A 24,025-nucleotide genomic window follows, 5' to 3' on the forward strand; every position below is an offset into this window, starting at 1 on the left:
TACTGGTTAGTCATATACCAAGCCTGGAGGCACAGCAGGAGGTCATTGTTGCTTTGCATTGTGGGTGTTGGGACAGGCAGTCCCTGACATCAGTTGTCAAGACAGTTTAGGGAGAAATCCAGGGAGCATCAGAGCAGAGCATCCTCTGCAAAGCATGGGGGGAGACATGTCACCGCCTCGCACCACCTTACAGTTTGTGTTTCTCAGGAGTAACAGGCAGTGAGTTACCAGAAGCTTCTGGCAGTGCTGGGCAGATGCCCTTCTCTGCTGACCCAGCTGCAGGACGATCTGCCTCCCACTAAGCAGTAAGCCTTAAGACTCAGATGCCCATTTTCCAGTGTCCCAGGTAAGTGTCCGAAGGAAGCTTTTGAATAAGGCTTCTGTGTGCCTGTGACCAGGCTGTTGATTACAGCAAGAGTCATGCTGCAAATCTGAGGTGACTTCCAGCAGAAGAAAGAGGTACATACCAAGCCTCAAGCCTGGTGAGTAATACAAGCTCTGCCACTGTCTGCAGAGATGCCAACAGAAGCTGCCATTTGGATGTCACCCACTCTGGACAGCAGCCCTAGTGAATGGGTTTGCCAGGGCAGGGGACTGTGGTTCCAGGGCCCAGACCTTAAAGCAGGTGCCTGCTCCAAAGAGGCTGAGGACTGTGGAAGTGCATGGGGTCAGTGACTCATGGGCACGGAGGCAGGCAGAGGCTGATGGCTCACTCAGCCTTTTGTGCCCTCTCACGGGCTCGGAGCAATAGCACTGCTACAAACTCTCCTTCCTTCCCTCCTTTTCCGCCTGCCCCTGCCCACACACGCTGCTGCAGAAGGCGATGCTGACTCTCAGCTCTGTTGTCTCCCAGAACCCCCACTGGGTGTTAGGGGCAAGACATGACAGCCATGGTCTGTTAAAAGCCAGGTTAGCTCATAGGCCAGATGACTGTTCCCTGATGTAAGCGGGTTGAAGCAGCTGTGTGCCCTTTTCTTTGTGCAATATACAGAACTGAAAGGAGGTTGTAGAGAGGTGGGTGATGGTCTCTTCAGTCAGGTGACAGGAGATAGGACAAGGGGAAATGGCACAAAGCTGCACCAGGGCAGGTTCAGATTAGGAACAGTTGTCAGGGCCTGGAACAGGCTGCACAGGGCAGTGGTTGAGTCACCATCCCTGGATGTGTTAAAAAAAAGGTAGATGAGGTACTTAGGGATATGGTTGAGCATAGGACAGCAACGGTTGGACACAATCTTAAAGGTCTTTTCCAACCTTGTAATTCTGTGAAAGCTGAAGGGAAAGTATTTCATTTTTATATGTTCCCTATCCCAGAATTCAGGACACCCCTCACCTCTGATCCATTAACAACCTTGTGATACAAAACAGATGATGTCCAGCGCATCATGAACAACATCAGGGAGAGGAAAGTCTGGCTTATCTTTCCTTTGGAACCTTAAAATGACTGGGAAGGAAAAAACAGACTTTCTGGTGAAAATTCACATACAACTTCCATTAGTCCTACAAAGCTGTCCCTGTATTTTATAAGCATTTCCCATTTGTTACTGTTATTAAAGAGCACGAACATGGTAATTTAAATTGTTACTTGCTTTCACTTTCAATAACCAAAAAAGAGGGGGGAAGGCACTTGTTTCAATAAAAGAGCTGCTGAAATAGGAAAAATTATGCCTTTTATGGTGGAATAGAGCAGCAGACCCAGGGAAAGAAGAAGGTTCTGCGTATGCGTTGTAATTGCACAGCAGAGGAGCTGCCAACAGCATCCGCTGCTCAGAGTCATTTAAGGAACTTCAATAACTGGCCACAAACACCACGTATTTCCTTCAGGAAATGAGAAAAGAGGGTTTGTTGCTCTGGTTTTCCTTCTTTCAGTAGTGCTTAGAAATTACGTATGCATGGGTATTTTCAGTTTAATCATATTTTTTAAATTTTTAACTATTATTTAAAACTGAAATTCAGTGTAATCAGCCCATCTGTTAGCAATGGTTATAAAATTATGTTGAAGATTAAAAATCTGATGCAGTGTCAATATGTCCTAGCATAATTAGGCTTGTTTTATGATGAATGACTAGGATATGGCTTTTGTCTACTCGAGAAGCTCTGAAATGACAAACCTTTCAGAGACTCAGCGTGCGAAGGTGCGTATATAAAGCCAACATTAAAGCCCATGGCAAAACTCAGAGCCTGTATTCATAAACCTGGCATCTCTGCCAGCCTCGGGAAATGCCAGCAGAGTAATTCCACCTCATCATGGTTCTCAGTCCACCAGACACTGTTGTTGACCCCCCCTGAAGAATGTCACCCCAAAAGACAGGACAAATTCAAGCTCACTAAATTTGTGACACCTTTTAGAAAGGGCCAACACTGACCTGGGGGGGCACTGCTGGGAACTTGCCTAAAGCGGGGCTCCTGCTGAATGTGTTTCCCCTGCACTTTATTGCGACGTCGACTGATCTACCCCCAGCAAGAGTTAACATTTTAAGCATTTTAATTCCAGCTTTACTGTGAAGCAGCTATATATAATCATCCCTGTTGGAAAGCCATTCTTTATGTGGACACTTTTTTCCCCTTTAAATATGTCCAGGGCGGGAGTGGGGGGAGGAAAGGCAGCCCATTTTGCAAAACTAAAACTGTTTAAGCCCTTTATATAGTCGTATGTGTTAAACTTCCTGCAAAGTCTTCCTCCCCTGCAAACTCTGCCTGCAGATGAAGTGTTTTAACCTTGCCCTCTTAATTTATTCCACATTCTAATTTTCAATAAACAGATGCCGCCTCTTTTTGCGCTTGTTTCCACATTGTTCCACATTCTGCCTGTGTTGTTTCTGCATGTGTGAATATTCAATTATCTATTTCTCCAGGATCCTGCAACTGATGTACTAAATGTCTGTACAGCTTTGGGGGAGGGTAACCAGGGAAGGCAAAACTTAGAGGAAGAAGAGTTACAGGAGTTTGAACTATTCAGAGAGTCAGGAACATTCCCTGAAAGCTGTGAAGTCAAGATGACAAAGATAAGGCACAGCTAGAGACACGAGGATTACAAAGCACTGGTGCGCAAAGCAGATCTGCTGCACAGTGGCTGATTAACATCAAACTGTTTCTTTGGTCAGTGCTTGAGTGTGAAACGCTCCACAGATACCCAAGGGGCAGAAAAGGCTGGGGATGGTGCTGCTGGAACTGTCTCCCCTTTGGGTAAAAAGCACAAAGCCTTTTGTTTATAGCTAAGGACAGCTGAGAACGTATCTTGGGGCTCAAAAGTGGATTATGCTATGTCAAGGATTATTGGAGGTACTGGAAAGACATGGAGCTATTGGAGCAAGTCCAGAGGAGGGCCACAGAGGTGATCAGGGGATGGGAGCACCTCTCCTATGAAGACAGGGCTTGTTCAGCCTGGGGAAGACTCCAGGGAGACCTTATTGCAGCCTTCAAGTATCTAAAGGGGCCTACATGAAAGATTGAGAGGGGCTGTTCATCAGGGAGTGTAGTGACAGGACAAAGGGGAATGGGTTTTAGCTATAGAAGGTCAGGTTTAGATTGGATGTCAGGAAGACATTCTTCCCTGTGAAGGGCAGTGAGGCCCTGGCACAGGCTGCCCAGAGAAGCTGTGGCTGCCCCCTCCCTGGCAGTGTTCAAGGCCAGGCTGGATGGGGCTTTGGGCAACCTGGGCTAGTGGAAAGTGTCCCTGCCCATGGCAGGGGGTTGGAACTGGATGGGCTTTGAGATCCTTTCTAATCCAAATCAGTCTGTGGTTCTTTGCCACAGGATGATGTATTATTACTTGTTACTCCTACAGAGATGCAGCCCTGCTCTCCCACGCCTGCTCTTTCCCAGCAGTGACCCCCTGAGCTGGAGAAGAGCCACTGCTGGCACCACTGTGCTCACTGCTTGCCCTCACACCCACACCCTTCTCTTTTCTTGCCTGGCACTAAGTAATCACTGGGTTGTGCTTACCTGGCAAGGGCCGTGTAGCATCACCTGACTCCAGGTGCAGCAAAGCACCACCACCTGTCCCACAGGTCCTGCAACAAAAGCAAAAAGACCCAGACAGGAAAGCAAGGCACAGAAACTTAGGGGCTAAGAGGCTGCTGTGAAAGACTTTCTGTAACCACTGGAGCCTGATGCTTGAGAGCTGGAGCAGCATCCTGACACTAACAGGAGCAGATGTGTTGTCCTGAGGCTCTGGTACCCTTAACTGATTTAATGCAGTCACACAGCTGTTTAAAACTGCTATTCACCTGGCACCTATTGTAAAGACAATGGGTGATAACCACCAGAACAGTGCAGGCAGCGAAAGGGCAGAACAAACACAATAAAGAACTTCCTTGCCTTTCAGTCCTTGATCCAAGAGGCACATGCTGTTTTGCATAAGGAAGCTGCCCTGCTGTACTGCTGGAACCTGGGCCCTGTCTGCACTCAGTAGCCAGCCAGACCTATCATAATCCCTCGCTCTCCAGGAACAGGTCAGAAATGATGTCATAGCTAGAGCTGCAGTAAGGTATGAGGCCTAGGAATAAAAGCTAGAAACAGAGTTGTGATGTGTAAAGCATACTCGGTGCCATTGTCTGGAAGCGCACGGGGCTTGCCAAGGGCTATGAAATGAATTCCCCCACTGCCTGGGAAAGAGCAAGCACAGTTCTGCACCTGACCACTCACCTGGTGTGGTACCTCAAAGCCCCAAGGATCCCAACATGCACCTTCTGATTATTCAGCCACCCTCCTCTCGACAAAATGACATGCAATGTCTGTGTCCCTGCAAGCCACGCAGAAGTAGAACTTCAAATACTTACTCAGCTTGTGCCCTGCAGCCCACCCAGGGCAGCGGTCAGAGTTTTCAAGTGCAAAGGGCCTGTTGGGAGCGCTGACCCTCACGTGAAACAATTCCTGATGCAGGGCCTATACAGCTCCCATGCCGACCGAGAAAAGTACTGCCTGGGCACGGGCTTTGTGCACAGAGAGAGACACTGTTGGCACGCAAGGTAGTGTGCCAGCTCTGCTCTGAGCAACAAGAGAGAACGCTCAGCAAAAACCAAACCCACAAAACTTTCAAACCTGAAAATCCCCAGAAGAGCAAAGGCGACGCTGAGTATGCTGCCCAGCTGCAGTCAGGAATGGCGATGGAGTTCACTCCCCTGCATCCCTGCAGACCCGCAGAGGATGGGTTTGATTCAGAAACACCACTCACTGGACAAAGTCAGAGCGGTTGCCGGAGAGCAGCAAGCGCGGGCGGGCTACTGCTGCGGCTCGCGCTGCACGTGGCGCTTGCCTGAGCGGCGGCAAGAACGTCCCAGGGCTGCTCGGAGCGCTCGCTGGCGGGGAACGGATCGGCAGGTAGAGCAGAGAAGTGCAGAGCACCCAGTAAATCAGAAATAGAGAAAGATTTAATTACATGCTTGGTTAATATTTACAAACATCCAAGTTGTTGTTAGATACGTAAGTAAAAGACGGAAATAAGAGACCGGGGCCGCAGCAGCCAAGCAAAGCCAAACCAGAACAGGTTAGAGGATTTATTGTGAACCGGAGTGTGCCTGGAGCACAGAACGGAGACGCACTATATCAACTGAAAGAGTAAATAAATAAATATTGACATTGCTCTACACCTGTTTAGCCTCTGGAGACCAGTGATTTGTGGGACCATATGTTGGACAAAATGAGACTGTTCCTTGAGAACTGTAAATGTGGTGACCCCTTGCAAACCGGATATTAAAAATATTAAGTAAACGGCACATTTTAATTATACAGAAAAGAGGCTGTTCTCCACCATTAAAAGACTGCAGCTGTCAGGCAGAATTGATCATATGACAGAAGGTAACATTTATTTGATGGTAGACCTTGGTAAATGACATTCCAAATAATCTGTGGATTCTCAGACACATTCGGTTCAGACTTGGGTTTAACCATGAGGCTTCGGTGACTTTGTCTTCCAGCCAATTTTTATCTATCCTCATGTCCTATAGGGCTCGTTTGTTTCTTATTTTTGTTTTAATCTGCTTTGCAGTATTTAAATTTCAAATGAAGTATTATTAAATGAGAACCTGCAAATGATGGAGTTTGGAATCAGAAGTCAACACATTCGTTATTCTTTTTGCCAAAGGTACTGAGTAAAGTTGCATAATTACCATAGTATTATATCATCTTTGTCAACATAAACACAGCTTTCTATCAGCTTTGAAAGTGCCATTGGTGAACAACTGAACGTGCAGACTCCAAAGAGCAGCAGCCCAGGAGGAGCTGAGAGCATTCACAATGCCTTACGGACTTGCATAAGGAAATGAAGTAGAGACGGGGAGCGAGTAGTCGCCAGCAGAAACACCAAATGCTCTCGCGTGTGTTTCTACACCCGAGGCAGAGGAGAAAGCTGCAGACAGTTTTTGTAGCTTCCTTCCTGCCTACCGTGATCTGACTTTAAGACAAATGTGTGAAGGTAAAGCAGCAGCCCGTGCGGATTGATCTTTTCACCGATCCAGAGAAACCTTTCTACACACGGGGTTTGGTTGGTTTCCCCCTCCCGCTTGGGATTCTGTGAAGCGCGCGTTCCTTGGCTCACATCGTGCCGATCCTGTGGTGAGGCACTTGCAAAGTCTGAAGGTTGGGGCACGTGAAATAGGGAGCTGGAAGAAAGCATGCTGCTATGCCGTTGGAAGCGAAGGGGAGTGTAGGCCCATAGAATACCTCTTCCTTCCCTTCCTTGCTGACATCCAGCACCTGCAGGTCAAAGTGTACAAAGTACTTCAGGGGTCACAGAATAAAGCTGAAACAAATTTGCAGGCACACATCACATGTGTATTATGAATCCCAACAGAAAAGTAGTTTCAGATAACTATGAGATTGTATTTATGGATGGGGTGAGCTATTTCTGTCTTCATCACCCAAATCTTACACCACCTCAGGCACCCAGTAGTGGATGGTGACCTTGGATCCTGCTTCCCAGCAGCAGAAGGTGCGACTGTACAAGTAAGGTACTCTGCCCTGGAGCGCTACTGTTGCCACAGAGCACAACTCATTCGTTACCTTGGTATACAGGGAGCTCTGTCCAAGCTGGAAAGGCCAAAGAAATGGATGGCTTGAAGATATATGGAAAAAGTGGGGTTTTTTTCTTCCAAAAGAGGAAGCAACGTCAAATTCGCTGAATTTAAAGATAAAAGAGCTGTTTTTACTGGTTAAAACCAGGCACACTAACTACAGCTGAGAAGGGGCAGCACGCACAGCTCTGCCAAAGCACTTCTTGCACTTTCCCCCTTAAGTGCGGTGACTGTCTCGGGCAGGTTGCCAGCTCACAACCAGTTTGTGGACTAGTGCCCATTTAAGAAAGGAAGATCCCAGGACCATTTTCACTCAGGATTTAAACCCATGTGGGATACTGAAGGGTACAAGCTCGTTGGTAGAGCACAGCCACCACCTTGGTACTGTGCTGTTACTCCATCTGAAGCAGTGTGTTTCACTTAGTGTTATCCAAGCCCATTGGAATGAATTTCTCCAATAACAACTCTTAGGCATGGTATCCAACAATTCAGCAAACTATGATTATGCCATCACCAGAACATGGGTTTAACTCTTTACCTTGTATGATCTATTCTCTAGAAACTCATGCAGTAAGTGTTCATCGTAAAGACCAGTGGGGCAACATGCAATGCATTCCCTTCCTGTGCTAAGTCTAACTTCCAGCCTTACAGGACAGTTTGGAGGTTAAATCCTAAAAATCCTTAGTTGGAAGCTAATGAAAGTGTTGTTTATCAGCAAAAGTGCAGAAACTGAGATGTAAACAAGAGTTTCTGTCTGTGACTGCCCAGCTGGTCACAAAGCCATGGCTGTGATGCAGATTTTCTTCACTCAGAAAAATGCAGCAAGATAAGAATTCCCGATTTCTGTATGGGAATATCTGAAAGCCATGGATCTGCAGGCAAGCTGCTCTTATACAAGATGAGAGAGCAGAAGAGTTTTTTTGGACCTATTGCCTACAGCAAGGATCAAAAAACTTCCCCTCAAGCTTTGAAGCAGTAAGCACTAGGGCAGGTTGCAGGCTGACTGAACTTTGTCACAGAACAACTCGTTAACTCTGGCTGCTCTTCAGAAACACAACTTGGGGAGAAAAAGAAAGATATTAAATCACAAGATGGGCTGAAAAATCGTTAGCCCATGCCACATCGTCCACTTCTGCCACCCTTTTTTTAACTGTTGAACTTCACTGTGTTACCTGATAATATAAATTTACTATTTTAATCAAACCTTGCCAAAGGAGAGGCTCCTCAACCCTGTTTCACTACACTATCTTGGAATAATTGGATCTAATGGCTCATTTGGAAATGTTTTTAATACCCACAGTATTTCCCCTCTGTGTTTATGCAGGTTCAGCGGCCGCATAAGAAACATCCTTAATCTCTCCAACTTCATATGCATTTCCTTTTGTGAATAACCTCCATGCAAAGTGTATCCTTGCAAAGCCATTGGGAAAGACTCTGTCTCACTCACCTGGATACATGCCAAAGGCTCGTTTGTCCAAATCGAGTAGCCGCCAACTAAATATATCCTGCCGTTGTGGACCGCGACTCCAGACTCGTTCTGACCTAAAGCAAAGGAGGGACCAGAAACCACTGTCGGTGTTTAATTAACCCTTTTAACACCTGTGTATGTTCTGTAATATGATGCAAATGCATTTGGCAGCAACCTGAGAGTTTCACAGAATTCACAACATGCAACAGTGAAGGTGAAGCGCGAGGGCTGTTCTTCACTCTCCGCGGGTGCCCCGTACGGTGCTGCCCGGAGAGATACCCTGGATGAGCCAGAAACTGAGGCCGTGCAGGGGACTGTCTGCTGCCTCCTCAGTGGCACAGGTTCCTCTGTGTGTGTACTGCATAGGCAAGAGGCAAGCTCGCCACCTGCCTCTCAGCCACTCAAGCACATCCAGACAAACACATAGGCCAAGAGCTGAACACCCCTCACGGTGTCCCCACACCTGTTCCCCCCTCCAGTTCTTCTAGGTACAAGTATGGTGAAAACTGCAGAAGCTGCTGTGCAGGCTCATTCCCATAGCAACAGGCTCCTGAACGAGTTTGGAAGTTTTGAAGGATAAATAACAGCCTTAAAAAAATAATCTGCACTGGTAAAGAGACACAAAGAAAGGCTTGGCTGGCTCCTCAAGCTGCAGGTTGTAGAAACAACCCACCAGGTCATGTCTGAAAAGAGGCCACTAACTCACTGCATTTAGCTGTACGGGGCCAGCTTCAGAATGAGGGTGTTTCAGTGCCAGCACTTCTTCCTCCAGATAATAAAATAAAATCATTAACTGCAGAGTACAAGGGATATGACAAACTAGTTCCGTTTGGCAATGTGTAACTCCTTTTTAATCCATGCCTCTCTCTCCCCAGTATCCATGAAGTACTCCAGTGACCTGGCTCAGAAATCCAGCAACCCTTCTCCAGATCCCAGAGTTTACAAAACCCAATACCATATCTTAAAGGACAAAGTTGTCACTACAGCAAGCTTTTACGCAAACTGGGGGGAAAACGATATAGTTGCTGTCTTATTTGTCAGAGGTTCATGTCACTGATGTGGAATTTCTAGGTATCCTGTGTATCCCTTTCAGTGGTAGATGTCAGAAATCAGTGCAATGCCAAACTGAAGAAGATGGGCCTTCAACACAAGAAGGACATAGACCTGTTGGAGTGCATTCAGAGGAGAGCCACAAAAATGATCCAACAGTTGGAGCACCTCTCCTATGAGGATAGGCTGAGAGAGTTGGGCTTGTTCAGCTTGGAGAAGAGGAGGCTCTGGTGGGACCTTACAGCAGCCTTCCAATACCTCAGAAGGTGCCTATAGGAAAGTTGGGGAACTGTTCATGAGGGCATGTAGCACTAGGGTGAAGGGTAACAGTTTTAAACTGCAAAAGGGGAGATTTAGGTTGGGTATTAGGAAAATATTCTTCAATATGAGGGTGGTAGATCACTAGTACAGGTTGCCCAGAGAAGCAGTGGAGGCTCCATCCCTGGAGATATTCAAGGTCAGGCTTGATGGGTCTCTAAGTGACCTGATTTAGGGAAGATGTCCCTGCTGACTGCAGGGGTTTTGGACTAGATGATCTCTAAAGGTCCCTTCCAACCTTACACATTCTATGATTCTATGAAAAGCAAGGTAGGCCCAGTTCTAGGGCTCCTACAGCAGTCTGTGCTGAAACTTTCTGGTAGCCAGAATGGTGACTAATTGACATCCAAGTCTCAAGAGAATGGCCCTAACATAAATGTTGACTTGGAAATGCATCCTCTTCTGCAAAGCTGCTGGTGGTGCTACTCTGAGAACCTGTCACATGCCTGTTTCTCTCAGGGATTCAAGGAGGCATTTTATCAAGTGGCAGCGAAATCTGCTGTCCTGGGTGGCAGGGACAGTGAGTTGCAGTGCTTTGCAAGTTCCTCCTGTAACAGTTCTTCCTAATAATAGCTATGAAGAACTTTACAGATACATAGCTGAGATACTCAAGTCATCCCTGACTTGACAGGATTCCAACAAAGACACCTCATTTCGGGTAATTTATTAAAGACAATATTGCTTCGAAATAAGTGATGGTTAATGGAGCTCAGTGCTCTCTAATGGCAGCAGGAAACACTACAAAACACTGTCATGATTGAGAATCTGCCTTTTGAACATGCAAACAGGGAGCTAAATCTATCAGTGCAGACATGATTTTGGAGAACCAAAAGTACTGGTAATACTATGATAAAGAATTTTTGACTGCTTAGTTAAATTATGTGCACACCTTCTTAAACATTGACCCTACAATGTTCTAAGACAAATGTTTTATAGAACACTGAATGCCAAAACAGTAAATCCAAAGTGTCTTATTGGCCAACATGGCTCCTAAATCAGAGGGAATTGAGGCAAAGTCATGGAGTTGGACTTGATGATCCTTATGGGTCCCTTCCAACACAGTACATTCTATGATTCTAAAGACATCTAAAGGGAAAATATTAGTGTTTGATATTCTAACAGCAGCTAGTTTCCTCTTTTGGTGTACAATACTCACCTGTTAACATGTTGAAGCTGCAACGTGTCCATTGATCAGCGTCTATGCTGTAGGAGTCTATGTGCCGAACCAGGATCCGATCGTTGTTGTAGTCCAGATCATTCCCACCTAACACGTACAGTTTCCTTTGGACAGCAGCCATGGAGTGATACACCCTCCTCTGCAACATGGGGCTGCGGCTTAACCACTTGTTCTGGAAAGCAAAAGAGAACTTGTCTCAGCACTGCTCAAAGACATACCTACGTTAGTAGTACAACAGCAGCAGCATGTCAGTGGTGTTCTCCTTACCCCTGGCCAGGAATCAGTGTATATAATTGTGTTGTTCATATGTCAAATGTGCAAGTTGGCTATAACGCTGACTAGATATTCTGGACTTTCCATGTGTGGTTTACAGCTCTCATCTTCTAATTCATTAATTTAATAGTATTTCTTGCTCTGTTTAGCTCATCAGGTTTCAAAGCTTTTTTCTTCTTTATAATTTGGTAGGAAATCCTCCCTAAGCAAGACTATTAGAGGTCTCCTTTGTATACAGCACCAAAATTATCTGTACTGACTAGCTCTGTTACAAGATGAGAGATTCTTCTACCTTTCATTTTTCAGAAGCTTACTTGATCTTATCCTTGGGGAATGAAGCAACAGGGAAAAACAATTTCCTAAAGAATCTTCTCAAAACTCATTTGGTTTAATGCTAACCCTTCATTTGTGGGCACTTACACAGCAGTAACATCCTTTTGGGTATTTTTCTTCCTGGATAAGAATATTCAGGAGTTCTACCTGTTCAGGGGAGGGGCAAGAGGACATGGAAGAGGAGAGGTTCAAGCAAAGTACTTTAAACCTAAGAAAGCGATTCCTGCTGCCACACTTAACCGAATCGACCAACCCGGCGCTGGATGAAATTAATTTATTTAAGTGGAAGAAGTTAAAACCTGTGAGGAAATTCTGCGTGTTACACGTGCTGCCACTTGCAGTAACTCGAGAGCCTCTAATACTTGTGACTTTTCACCTCCACGCTATAGAGCTATACATTTCAATGCGCAATAGTTGAATATTAGGCATTAATGTTTGCATTAGTAGTCTGGTCTCTTAACACCAGACTATAGACACCATCTGCTTTGCAAAGCCTGCCTGCATCCCCTGATTATATCTTTAGCTTCCTCCACTGCAGTGCCTGCCAGGTGAGCCGCAAAGCGCTGCAAAGGCAAAGAAACAGAGGGGCCTGGTGGGGTCATTTCTAATAAGCCGGCGTGTGAATACTAATCAGTGGTGGGGAAGCAGAGGTCACCCCAGCCGGCTTGTTGGCAGGTAGCTGTGTGCTCTGTGGCAGATGGCAGGCATTATCGACTCGCCACAAAGGCCTCGCGCAGAAGCAAGCGCCGGTGCTGAATGATAGAGTTATTGAGATTCTGTGCAAGATGCAAGCAGATGTGATGGTTTCCAGTACCCACCGTAAACAATATGCCAGCAGAATTTTTAAAAAGAACTTGTGTGTACAAACACGAAGTGGACCTCATTTGAAGAATGCGAGCGCACACTCTGGCTTTTAACTCTTCGCGTGCCGGGATGGGCTTCTCACCGTCGGCACGGCGCGCTGAAGTGACCCTGCCGCTGGTATTTTGGGGTGCAACTTTCACGTCAGCAAGTAAAGAGTCAAAGCAAAAGACACAGGGTAGAGACAGAATCTAAGTAAGAGTTTCATCCCTATAAGCAAAGAAAGATTGCTGCCTGTAATTGCTGCTCAGATTTAGGACAGAATCAGCGTCTGTGCTATCGATAGATGCATAAAACTGCACCTCACAAAGAGAGAGGCACGTTTGCCACTTCCCGCTTCAGGACCCGTGGATGTGCTGTGCTTTAAAAAGTCAATGGGAACCACACAGAAGTATCGCCTGGCACAATTTGGTTCCAAATACAGCAATCAAAGCCCCTATCCTACAATCAGTAAAGTCAATACTCTTCCACGTGGGTGTAAATCAGGCTATGCAACTCTGATTGCAAGCTTAGGGCTTTTAATTCCTAATACAAGCAAGAGGGCATAACCATGCCCTAACCCTCTGAAATGGTTACTGAGCCATGCTAACCTAATCAAAACACATACATAATGTATGAAATAATCCCTAAAAGATATTTTAGGTGCTTGGGTAATGAAATGATAGGCACCCTTGCAGTCAGCAGAATAAGTCACAGCCAGGTAGTATGGTTTGGAAAGTATGCAGAAAACAAAAAGCCCGTGTATGCAATTCAAAGCAGAAATGCCAATGACAAGGAGCAGTTTTGTGAGGCTGAGGGAGCTGGGTTTGTCCAACCTTGAGAAGAGAAGGCTGCAGGGGGACCTCATTGCAGCCTTCCAGTACCTGAAGGAAGCACATAAACAGGAGGGGAATCAATTTTTTAAAAGGGTAGATAATGGCAGAACAAGAAGGAATGGATTAAAACTAAAGGAAGGAAGGTTTGAATTAGATATTAGGGAGAAGATCTTTACAGAGAGAGTGGTAAGGTGCTGGAACGGGCTGCCCAGAGAGGTGGTGATGGTAGATCCAGGTCTGGAGGTTGGTGGCCCTGCCTGTGGCAGGGGGGTTGGAGCTCTATGATCCTTGGGGTCCCTTCCAACCCAGTCCATTCTGTGATTCTATGATTTATTGCCCTGGGCTGCTGGATTACAAAAAAATTAACAAGCAAAATAACTACTAATAAATCTGGGGGATTTAAAGCACATTTCTGTATTTAATCTAGATGTTTCTAACACCTACAGGCTTAAAAATATATAATAAAAATCCAGGGTCTCCATTACTTTGTTAAACTCACAGAGTGAATTCACAAAGTGAATTTAAAACACAGCCAATTCAAACGGTCAGCATTTTTAGCCTTTAAAAAGAGTAATCACAGTACATATCTGCTAAGAGACCTGTTTGAAGTAAAACATACGAGAAAAAACACACACGACACAGATACCCACCTGCTTGGGATCATAGACCATGAGCCTGTTTTGATACTGTGCAGTATTTGTTACTCCTCCTATGAAAGAGTTTATACAGGTTACATTTTTTCATATAAGCAAAACCAGGGCCAAGATAAGGTACAGCAAAACAACCAATTCTAGGGCTCAAATTTGTTACCATGATTACATTGCATGCCACCACTTACACTTATGTTCCACTGCACTGCACTTTTTAATCCAGTTACAAGTGACTAAGTGCCACGTTTCCCAAACATCTAGAAACACACAATAGCAACAACAAACACCCTCCACATACACACATTTCCTTTGTAAAGCTAATTCTGTGGGCTAAAAATAAGGTAAAAGTTGCTGTGTTTATAAATTACTGCGCATTCAGCTGTTGACAAGATGGGAAGGTGAAACCTGCCCCTGTTCCAAGAAGCACATGGCATTTGACACAATTTAAGGGAGGAGGAGGTGAGCTTGCATCAGAAACAAGAGGTCAGAGAGAAGCTCTGCCAAGCTAGGAGCATGACATGGGACACCACTGCCAGCTGGAAAGCATAGCACAACCCTGTGCAACTGCATTCACTTACATATTTAAAGGAAATTCTGTATTTAGCCTGTACTACAGAGAGAGCATCTCTGAGCTTAGTTATAGAGTTATGTTTGGACATTCCTCCACAGTGACCAGAAACACCACCAGCATATGGACATTTCAATAATGTTTGGAAAGCAAGGTATAAAGCACCTCAGAAAAGCCCAGAATAGTCTGACCAAAGCAGATGCCACAAGCCAACTATTTACCTCAACACAGTCTATGTTAAATCTCCAATCATTCTGTACTCTATTGGTTTCAAATGGCAAATCTTGCTGAGTCAACTGGTGGAAAAATTCTTCACTCTCAAGCCTGTAATCTTACCAGCATAAGCACGTTCAAGCCTCCTGGGGACATGGTGTCACTGCAGCACTGCCACAGGTCCCAGCCTCCCTCTGTTATGAGTTTGGGTCCATGAGAAGATGGGACCAGAAACTCAAGTTGCACCTCACTTCTCATTTTACCAGGAGGTCTGGGCTTAACTAGGGCACACCAGTGGCCACACACCAGAGAAACTCCTATCGACACACAGACTTCTTGTGTGACAGCTTCAACAGCATGTGCCAATGATGGACAAAATCCACAGGAATAAATGGAAGGAATTTAATCTGTCTGTCATTACATTTGTTTATTCTTGGCTTCTTGTGAGGACATCCCCTGTTTCAGACAGAGCACTGGCAGAGCTGCTCTCACTCCTGCTGGCTGCCCAGCCATACTAGGCCCATTATTGTTGGATTGGTGTTTTTTTCATTTATCCCTGGACCAGCCCCTCATGCTGAGGAATCCTCACTCTGCCAGCCTCCAGCTGCACCTGGCACAGCATTTTGGTTCAGAGCCATACTGTGATTTTTGAAGCGACTCCCCAACCTCTCACACATCGTTTCAGGCTGTAGGGTGGTACTGGTGTGCATTCAAGTTAAACCAGAACCTCCACTCCAGATGTGCACCAGCTGTGCTCCAATTCAAAACAGAGGCACAGGGGTGTGAAATAATAACTGGTCTTTCAGTTGGTTTTGTACCAGCTGAGTGCTAGGAATGTTTGGTTCAGAAGATCAGAATAAATCTAGTTCAAAGCAAAAAGACCTGAACCTTACATAGGGCAGATGTAGAGAACTGGCCACCAAGTTCTTGCCAGCCAATCTGCTCCTACTGGGCTCAGCTATTCACTAACATAGATGTACCTTCTGATCACTTCAAATGCGTCCAGCTCTGGGGGCCCCAGTACAAGACAGACATGGAGCTGTTGGAGTGAGTGCAGAGGAGGGCCACAAAGATGGTCAGGGGGTGGGAGCACCTCTCCTACAAAGACAGCCTGAGACAGTTGGGCTTGTTCAGCCTAGAGAAGGGAAGGCTCTTCGGAGACCTTATTGCAGCCTTCAAGTGCCTACAGGAAATTTGGAGAGGGGCTCTTTTATCAGGGGGTATAGCACCAGGACAAGGGGGAATGGCTTTAAGCTGAAAGAGAGTAGGTTTATATTGGATGTTAGGAAGAAATTCTTTACTATGATGGCAGTGAGGCCCTGGCACAGGCTGTCCAGAGAAGTTGTGGCTGTCCCCTGGCAGTGTTCAAGGCCAGGCTGGATGGGTCTTTGGGCAACCTGGGCTGGTGGAGGATGCCCCTGCCAATGGTAGGGGGGTTGGAACTTTGAGGTCCCTTCCAATACAAACCATTCTATGACTGTGTGAAATAACTTGGATGAGGCCAAGAATACGGCCAATGGGTAGCAGAAACTACAGACAAGCCTACTCAAGAACCTTGTCTTTATCTGCAGTAGCACAGAGGAGTAATGCTGGCTGCTTGCACCTCTGCAAGCATCGGGCTGTACCGGGTGCCCTACACACAGACAGCAGCACAGGCTCCTACCTCAGAGACTCACACAGGCTACAAGAGGGATGAGACGAAATGCAGCCTTTCCAAACTGTTGCCATCACACTATGCCCCACACTGTCCATCACAGCACTTGTGAAGTACCCCTACAAGAACAGGCATTGGAAAGCAAGGACTGTTCCCATATCTAAGCTGACAATCTGTTAGTTGTCTCTACGCTGCTGTGCAGCCTTGGCAGTGTTAGTGGCCGTCAGCCACATGCACAAAACAATCTTTCCTAATATCTGGTTTGTAATTTGATTTCCTTTTACATAGTTATTTTCACTCCTAGCCTAATGTTTAAAAATGAGATGCCAGATTAGTATTTTGAAAAATAAAAACAAAAAACCATAGTTATTTGGATGATTACCTCCAGAATGTCAAACTACAGGAAGTGCATTGGAAACACAACACTGGGTCATGTATTTCCATTCAGAAGGGACACTGGAATTTGGGGGGAAAGAGATGGAAGAAGGGAAAGATGGGGGGGTGCTTTCTCCTAAAATAATGAAATAATCAAATAAGCAAAATTATTTGTGTCTCCTCACAAAGAGCCCCTCATATCAGGTACACAGCTTACATTTTTTTCCCCAGCAATATTGCTCATCTGTGGTGTTTTATCATTACATTCCTTTCACATTCCGCTCTTCACTTTTAGATTAATCTGCCAAAATGAGATGCTAAGGATTTGCATACAGATTTGACTACACAAAAATAGATCTGGAATTAATAACAGTCTCTATATGTTTTAATTTCTTCTAGACTGGAGTACCCTTGCCTCCAGCAGTATTCTTGGCTTTGAAAGTCATCAAGCTGATTTGTCTGCTCTTAGGTTATGATGCCACATGCTGCTACACTGTCCCCTGCAATCAAAGTGCTCGCAGAGATAGATTCCATGCCTTCCCCTAACAAGTATATTTTATAGATTGGCAGTTTTGATCTCCCCTCCCCAGGGGGATAATCTGCATCTTAACAGGTTTCTATAGATACATCTGTCATTAAATATGCCATCTTATATCTGCATCAATTTTCAAACTCAAGTTCCTCCTAACTTTGAAGTGCTATAGCAAAAGTTTAAAATTTTCTGCCAAAATTCAGATTTAACAAGTCTGCAATGTCCTCTTGAACTTTTTTTTTTCTTTAAATACTCCAGGCAGCTGGGAAAGGGCAAAAGAAGAGCAATAGTCTCTTAAAAACAGGAAAAGGGGGAAAAAAAAAGTTTAAATGGTACTAAAAATAATACATACTTTCTCAGAAAAAAAAAAAAAAAGAGGTAATTCCGAGATAATTTCAGTGAGGACAGGAGGGGAAAGGCAGGGAGACATCTTAATAAGAAGTACTTAAAAATACAAGCCATGCTATTAAATTTAATGCCAGGCAATAGCAGATAGTGTGGTATTAAGTTAAGGAAAGAGTAAAAAAAAAACCCAACATGTTTGGCTGGGTAAATGACAGAAAATGTACAGTTTGGTCTGCGCTCTCTGGGTCTTATAAACTGAGAGCAATGAGTGCACAGCTTTGAGGTGAGCAGCTTGCTTTGAGGACTAGAGTTTCCAGGAGGGGCATTGAGAAGCGCTCTCAGGACAAGCTCCTGTTTTTCTTGCACTTGGAGCTGTGAGAACACACTTATGGGGAGCCCAGCATCCCACCTGTGGGCTTACAACATTTTTACACTGCCACAACCACCACTGCTCACTCCCTTGCAGGCTGTAAACCTTGCTTTTTAAACCTTCCAAAGCCCACATATTCCCAACTTGTGCAACAGTGCCCCTCTCTAGATGGAGAGGTCCAGGAGGAACACAAGCCCCACCTTGTCCAGCCCTTCCCCACGCATGGGTGGTATTTTGGTTTGTTCCAGCCCCCTGAACAGTCCACAAACTGCACTGGAAAGCACCTTCAATAAAGACACCTCCAAAAAGAAAAGGGTGGGGAGGCAGTAGACATTTTCCATTTTCCCAATCAAAAATTTTTAATCCATATTTATAACATGTCCTAGTCAGACCCCATCTGACTTGAGAAATCTAATCCAGTCCAAATCCCCCAGAAAATCTCACAACTCTCTCTGAAGTCCCTAAGTGCTAGGTTGCACGAACGAAGCCGAGTTTGCTGGGAGACGTGTAAAACTACATGTTGGCAAAGAGCTCCCACGTGTATTTCATTCCAGCAAATCCAGGGAATATATAGAAACTCATGACATATGCCCCAAGGTGCCCTGCTATTTTAAAATAGAAATACCTCCTCTCTTACATGCCTGTGTGTTAAACACGAGATAATCCTTCCTCAACGTGCAAGCCCTCTGCCTTTTACTTCAGCCAGCTCAGGTGCCATGAGGACAGCATATTTCCCCACTCTAATGAGTCCAGTGACAGACACCTCCAGCAGCTCTAACACTGCTATACCTCGTATGCAACCCATCTGCACTGAAGAGGGGTACAAGCCGTAGTTTGCTGGTCTGTTGAGTTTTTTGGGGTTTTTTTCCTTAAAAACTCCTCAAAACATGATGTTCAATCTAAGAAGAATCAATGGCATCAAACCTATAATGTCCATGCCTGAAAGGTGAGAGATCCATTATCTTTATTAAAATATAACAAACAAACCCATTTCTATATACAGAATAAGACTGGGTCACCAAGGCAATTTCTATGTACTCGTTAAGCTCCCGTTTGTGGCAACTGCTGTGCCACCCGCAAAGCAAAACTTGATTTTATTTGATGCTGCAGATTCCTATTTATTCCAGATCTATTTTTGTAAAACATTTTTATAGGCATTTACTGAGAAAAATTTTTCTTCTCCTCACAACAAAAAAGCATACTGATAAGAAGGTTATACTTTTCCCCCAAAACTAATTTCAACTTCAGAATAATTCTCCAAGATATGTGATCTCCATCATTTCCTTGTTAAACATTTCCACTGTTAAGGAATACATAATAATAATTTTAAAAAGAATCTTGACTTTTGAAGAAAAAGCTGTTACATATGAAGCAACTGTATGGGGTTGGCTTGTCTACCCACCCCCCTCAGTTAAGTTTCCATGTGCATGTCAAGATGTGATTTTAGCTGACACACTTAAGGTCAGGCGACTCGGACCTCCGTGAAACAACAGCATAATACTTGGCTTTAGAGAAGATTTTTCATGTGCTAATCTCCTGAGCACTTGAGGCAGAGGGGAAACCTTGTTATCCCCATCTGCAGGTGCAGGAATGGCCCAGAGCTGAACCGCCTGGCAGAGGTTCCCTGCCCCTCTCTGTCCCCACGGGCACTACAGCGATACGGGAGGAGGAAGGTTAACGCGTATACGGAAAAGCAGGTCCCCAGATCTGCCTGTGCACACCACGGAGGATGCGGGGAAGCAGGCACAGTTCAAGTCCTTACTCTTATGGAAAATGTTTCCCTGCTTTTGTGGGGAATGATTGTTGGTAATGTTGAACTCCAAAGGGTTTGGTGCATTTCGTTTCTCTTTCACTCAAATACTTCACTTTTCAAGCATGTGGCATGCAATTTGTTTGTGAAACGGGTCGCGGTGTCAGATGTTAACTGGGGCCTGTAAGATTCATCTTTCTATAAAATTTCAAAACCATCTGCCCGATGCTGTACTGTCAATACAGAGAACTTCTTTTAATGAATTCTCATTTACTGTTTAAAATAAGAAAATAAAATAAAATGTGGGCTGTGAATAAAAAAAAAAGATTAAAAAATGACATAAATATAAAAACATGTTGCACAATACATGCAGCTCAGAAACTCAAGAGCTGAACTGGTTTCTGCTGACTAGAGGGTCCAACTGGTTCCGGAGCACAGAAAGCTCCCTTGGATGTTAAAAACCCTGAAGGGGTGCTGGCCGCTGAGGAGGCCCTCTGTCACCTGAAACGCCAGCGTGGGCTTACAGGATTTTGTTTAACACACTTCCCTTCCTGCCTTTGCCATGATTTTATGCTCTACTGGTTTTGATTCCTTCTTGTATTTGTCCCAAAGGAACAGCAAAGTAAAGCCAACAATGAATCCAAACAATAACAATAACAGAAGCCCCTTAAGTCTAGTCAGCTTCTGATTAGCAAAGACTTCAAAAGACAAGGGGCTGTGGCAGAGAAGCTGATCCTTGGTGATAAATGGTCTGTGTGCAGGTTTTGATGGCTCTCTCCACAAACACAAGGGCTAGAAACTTGTATTATCACTACTTAATTTATTCACTTACTAAAAAACTGGGCATATTTTCATGGCTACCTTGCCAGCTGGTAGCAGCGGACTGACTTTGAGAGCTCTTGCTGATGACATGTATTTCACAGAAAAAGCAGCAGGGATACAGCTCAGCAACATCCCTAACTCAAGCTAATTTTTTAATTACTTAATTTTAGGCCACATATTTCAAAATGAGGTTCCCTCCTGCATCGCTGATTACTCTTATGCTAACACCTTATATTTGATGACGAACAGTGGATTTTTTCAGCAGTGACTACTCATATTTTTGGAACAATACTACATTTCTCTGTACTATTCCTCTGCCCCTGAATATACAAGTACATTCAGCTATTCTGGCCCTAAGCAATTAATTAATAATAGAAAGCTAGCTACAGTTATTGCATATACATTTACTTTTATTTGTAAAATAACTCTACTCAATACACAGGACCCAGTTTTCAATCTGTGCATACATAATTCAGATCAATATCCTACTTAAGTATGGCATAGTATGCTCCTGTAATTCATAATAAACTGTCATAATCCACCAAACTAACTGCTAAGCACCTTTTTTAAAACTATACAAAATACAATAAAAAAGTCCTGTCCATCTTATTCCACTGCCAAAACACTGCTCCTCATTGTGACTTCACAACAGAAGTTAACATCAGTAACATTTTCAAATATAAATGGAAAAAAAGTGATAACATTTTTTGCTGGTTTGCCCAGTTTTAAAGAGTTCACCTAATAGACTTCCACTTACCTCCTTCCCTGACGCTAGAGCTGTATAGAGGCATATCCCTGAACACAGTATCACACTGCTTCATTATATAAATGCAGATAGTATTTAAACGCAGAGGCAGGCATGCACTTCACTTACGTAACTAAGCACATTAATTAATCCTCAGCATGATTTTCCCTTTCCTAGCATATCTGGAAAGATTAAAAGTAATTTTCAACCAGTTCCACATTTAATTTAAAAATACTTATCAAGTATTTACTTGTGTTGTTTTGGGTTTGGGTTTTTTTTACAGAAAAAAATGAAATTAAGGGAAGAAAATTACTTTTTTCCTGTGCTGCAACAGGGACCATACTCTGATGGATATTTCTAGTGCTTATTCAATGATTTTATACAAATGTGCTTAAAACAATTTCCTTTCAAAAAAAAATCCCTGTTATTCACAGACACTGACAGATGTAAACAAGAGAAAATTCAAAATGAAAAAAAAAAATCAAGACATGGCAGTAGTAGCTTCCATGCACATGAACTGCTCATCACTGACACACTGTCCCTCTCCACCAATAAAATACAAAAGGTAGCGAATAACCAGGGCAAACGCTCTGAACATGCCCAGCTGGTACCCTACAGCACAAGCCCTGTTTCTGTACCATACCTGGGACTCAAAGCCCACCACGTGCATACTTCAGGATTAATACACAGCACAAACTCTACAAGACTCCTTCAATACCAGTTGCTGAAGAAAGTGACCCAAAGAACCTGCCAGGGATCTTGGTGACTGCATTCTTTCATACTTTTAATTCCAAAGGCATCATTCGTTATTTCGGTGTATACGTATAAAAATAAATACCTCCTATCTCACCCACCAGTCCTTGGCAGTCTATCCCCAAAAGGCACCTAAATGCATACGGTCAGAAGTATACATCTGCAAGTTGCTCTGCTAACCTGAATGACTACCTTGAGAAGTATGGCAAAGACCTAAGCAGCTGCCTTAATCTTTCGTTCATATATCATCTTTTCACCAGAGGCATCCCAGACTGTATTAATATCCCCAGAGGAGATGAAGATGGCAATCACTGAACGTTTTTCTCAAGGGCTGGCCCCATTCATTCATTAACTTCCTCAATAAATATTACAGCTTCATAACTTTCCGTGACATACTTCTTACTAAAAGATGGATCTTTTCCTGTCAAACCTTCCACAGGCAGCATCGACTTTATTCCAAAGTAACTAATATCAGAAAAGTCAATACAGAGGCCGATGACACAATGTCCTCAACTCCCATCAATGTGCACATGTAAATCAAAAAGTGTATCAGACAAAGCTGCAAATGATATGTTAGTTTAAGATCACAACCCTGTACTTCCATCTATTTGTGCCACAACGCCAGGACTACATCGAGGCAGTCCTGTGCACTTGTTACAGTCAGAGGCGTGCATGATTTCTAATGAAGGTCATTTTGGCCCGTTACATTATCCTGAAGACCAAGCAGGAGCAATTCATACCTCTAACTTCAAGCCCTGAAACGACACAAGCCAACCCGTACTTGATATTCCATTTCATTATCAAGAATAAATGCAGTGGTACCAGATCATACTAGAAAAAGCAGGTCTTGGTTTTTGTTTATAGGAAGCACACAGAATTTGTCATGTTAGATTTGCCCAAAAGGGCATTACTGTTCCAATTCCCTGTGATTTATGAATAGCAGCTGGAGGTAGCGCTTAGGATATACGCAGCTTTGAAACACAGAGATACTCAGCAGACAAAAAAATACCGTATAGGCAACATTATGGCCCTATACTTCTAATCAGGCTTGATTGTATGCTTCCAGGCTTAAATTCTTCGAAACACCCATCTCCTAAGACAAAAGTTATCTTGATACATAAAGCAAGGAAGATTTATTAGTTTCATGTGAGGCAGTATTTTGGTGTTTTGTTAGTACCTCAAACTGTGTGAAACTGTTTCTACCTGATATCCAAAGAAGACCATCCACCACATATCCTGCATGACACGAGAGCGATCGGTCAAAGGACTGTACAAAGGTCCACTTGTTCTTCCTGGGGCAGTAGCGTTCCACTGTAGGTAACACTTGACGCAACTCGTTCCTGCCCCCTACTGCATAGAGGTACTCGTCCACCGCTCCCAGCACAAAGTGCTCCCGACAGTTCTTCATCGGAGCGATCTCAGCCCAAGAGTTAGTGCGGGGGTCGTACCGACAGGCAGTTCTCACCGCACACGTGCGGCCCGTGGAGTGCTCTGCCTCTCCACCCGCCACAAAAAGGAAGTCTCCCATGACGGCCACACAGTGGTGGCTCCTCCCGACAGGCATAGGAGCCAGCTCGCTCCAGTTCGCCATCCCCGCGATATGGACGTTCTCTTGATCTACCGGATTGAAGTATCGCAGTTCCTTCACTTTACAGATCTCACGCTTTTTCCCACCAACAATGTAAAGAGTGTCTGACTGGAAGCGAGGTTTTGTCCTTCTGGTTTGCCAGACGGGCTGTGCATAGATGCTCTGGTGGTAAGCCAAGGCCTCGTTAATAAGTGCTGTGGCAGTTTCACTAGCTTGGACGAGAGGGTGAGAAAGAGCTACGGTATGCAGGGTATCCACATCCATAAGGCCAAAGCGGACATACTGGAGAAGTTCATCCATGTACTGGTAGCGGCAGTTGTGTTCCAACCACCTCACAGCCAGCTAAAAGTGGGGG

At 44.5% G+C, this 24,025-nt stretch overlaps 1 protein-coding gene across 6 annotated transcripts in view; it reads right to left on the reverse strand.

The window, feature by feature from the left end:
• Positions 1-6,477: 6,477 nt before the first annotated feature.
• KLHL32 (kelch like family member 32) overlaps positions 6,478-24,025 on the reverse strand; it is a gene marked incomplete at its 5' end in the record, with an annotated part of 91,639 nt that continues 74,091 nt past the window's right edge. For 4 of the 6 annotated variants that reach the window (XM_084261535.1, XM_084261534.1, XM_084261536.1 and 1 more), the window contains 5 exons: positions 6,478-6,693; positions 8,458-8,552; positions 11,003-11,195; positions 13,956-14,014; positions 23,286-24,012. In XM_084261535.1, coding sequence (XP_084117661.1) covers positions 6,532-6,693; positions 8,458-8,552; positions 11,003-11,195; positions 13,956-14,014; positions 23,286-24,012 — 1,236 coding nt within the window. In that variant the 3' untranslated portion in view covers positions 6,478-6,531. The remainder of the gene's footprint in view (positions 6,694-8,457; positions 8,553-11,002; positions 11,196-13,955; positions 14,015-23,285; positions 24,013-24,025) is intronic. The other 2 variants (XM_084261538.1, XM_084261537.1) reach the window with 1 other exon arrangement.

Source organism: Gallinula chloropus, assembly GCF_964237585.1.
Source record: "Gallinula chloropus genome assembly, chromosome: 3".
NCBI lineage: Eukaryota > Metazoa > Chordata > Aves > Gruiformes > Rallidae > Gallinula > Gallinula chloropus.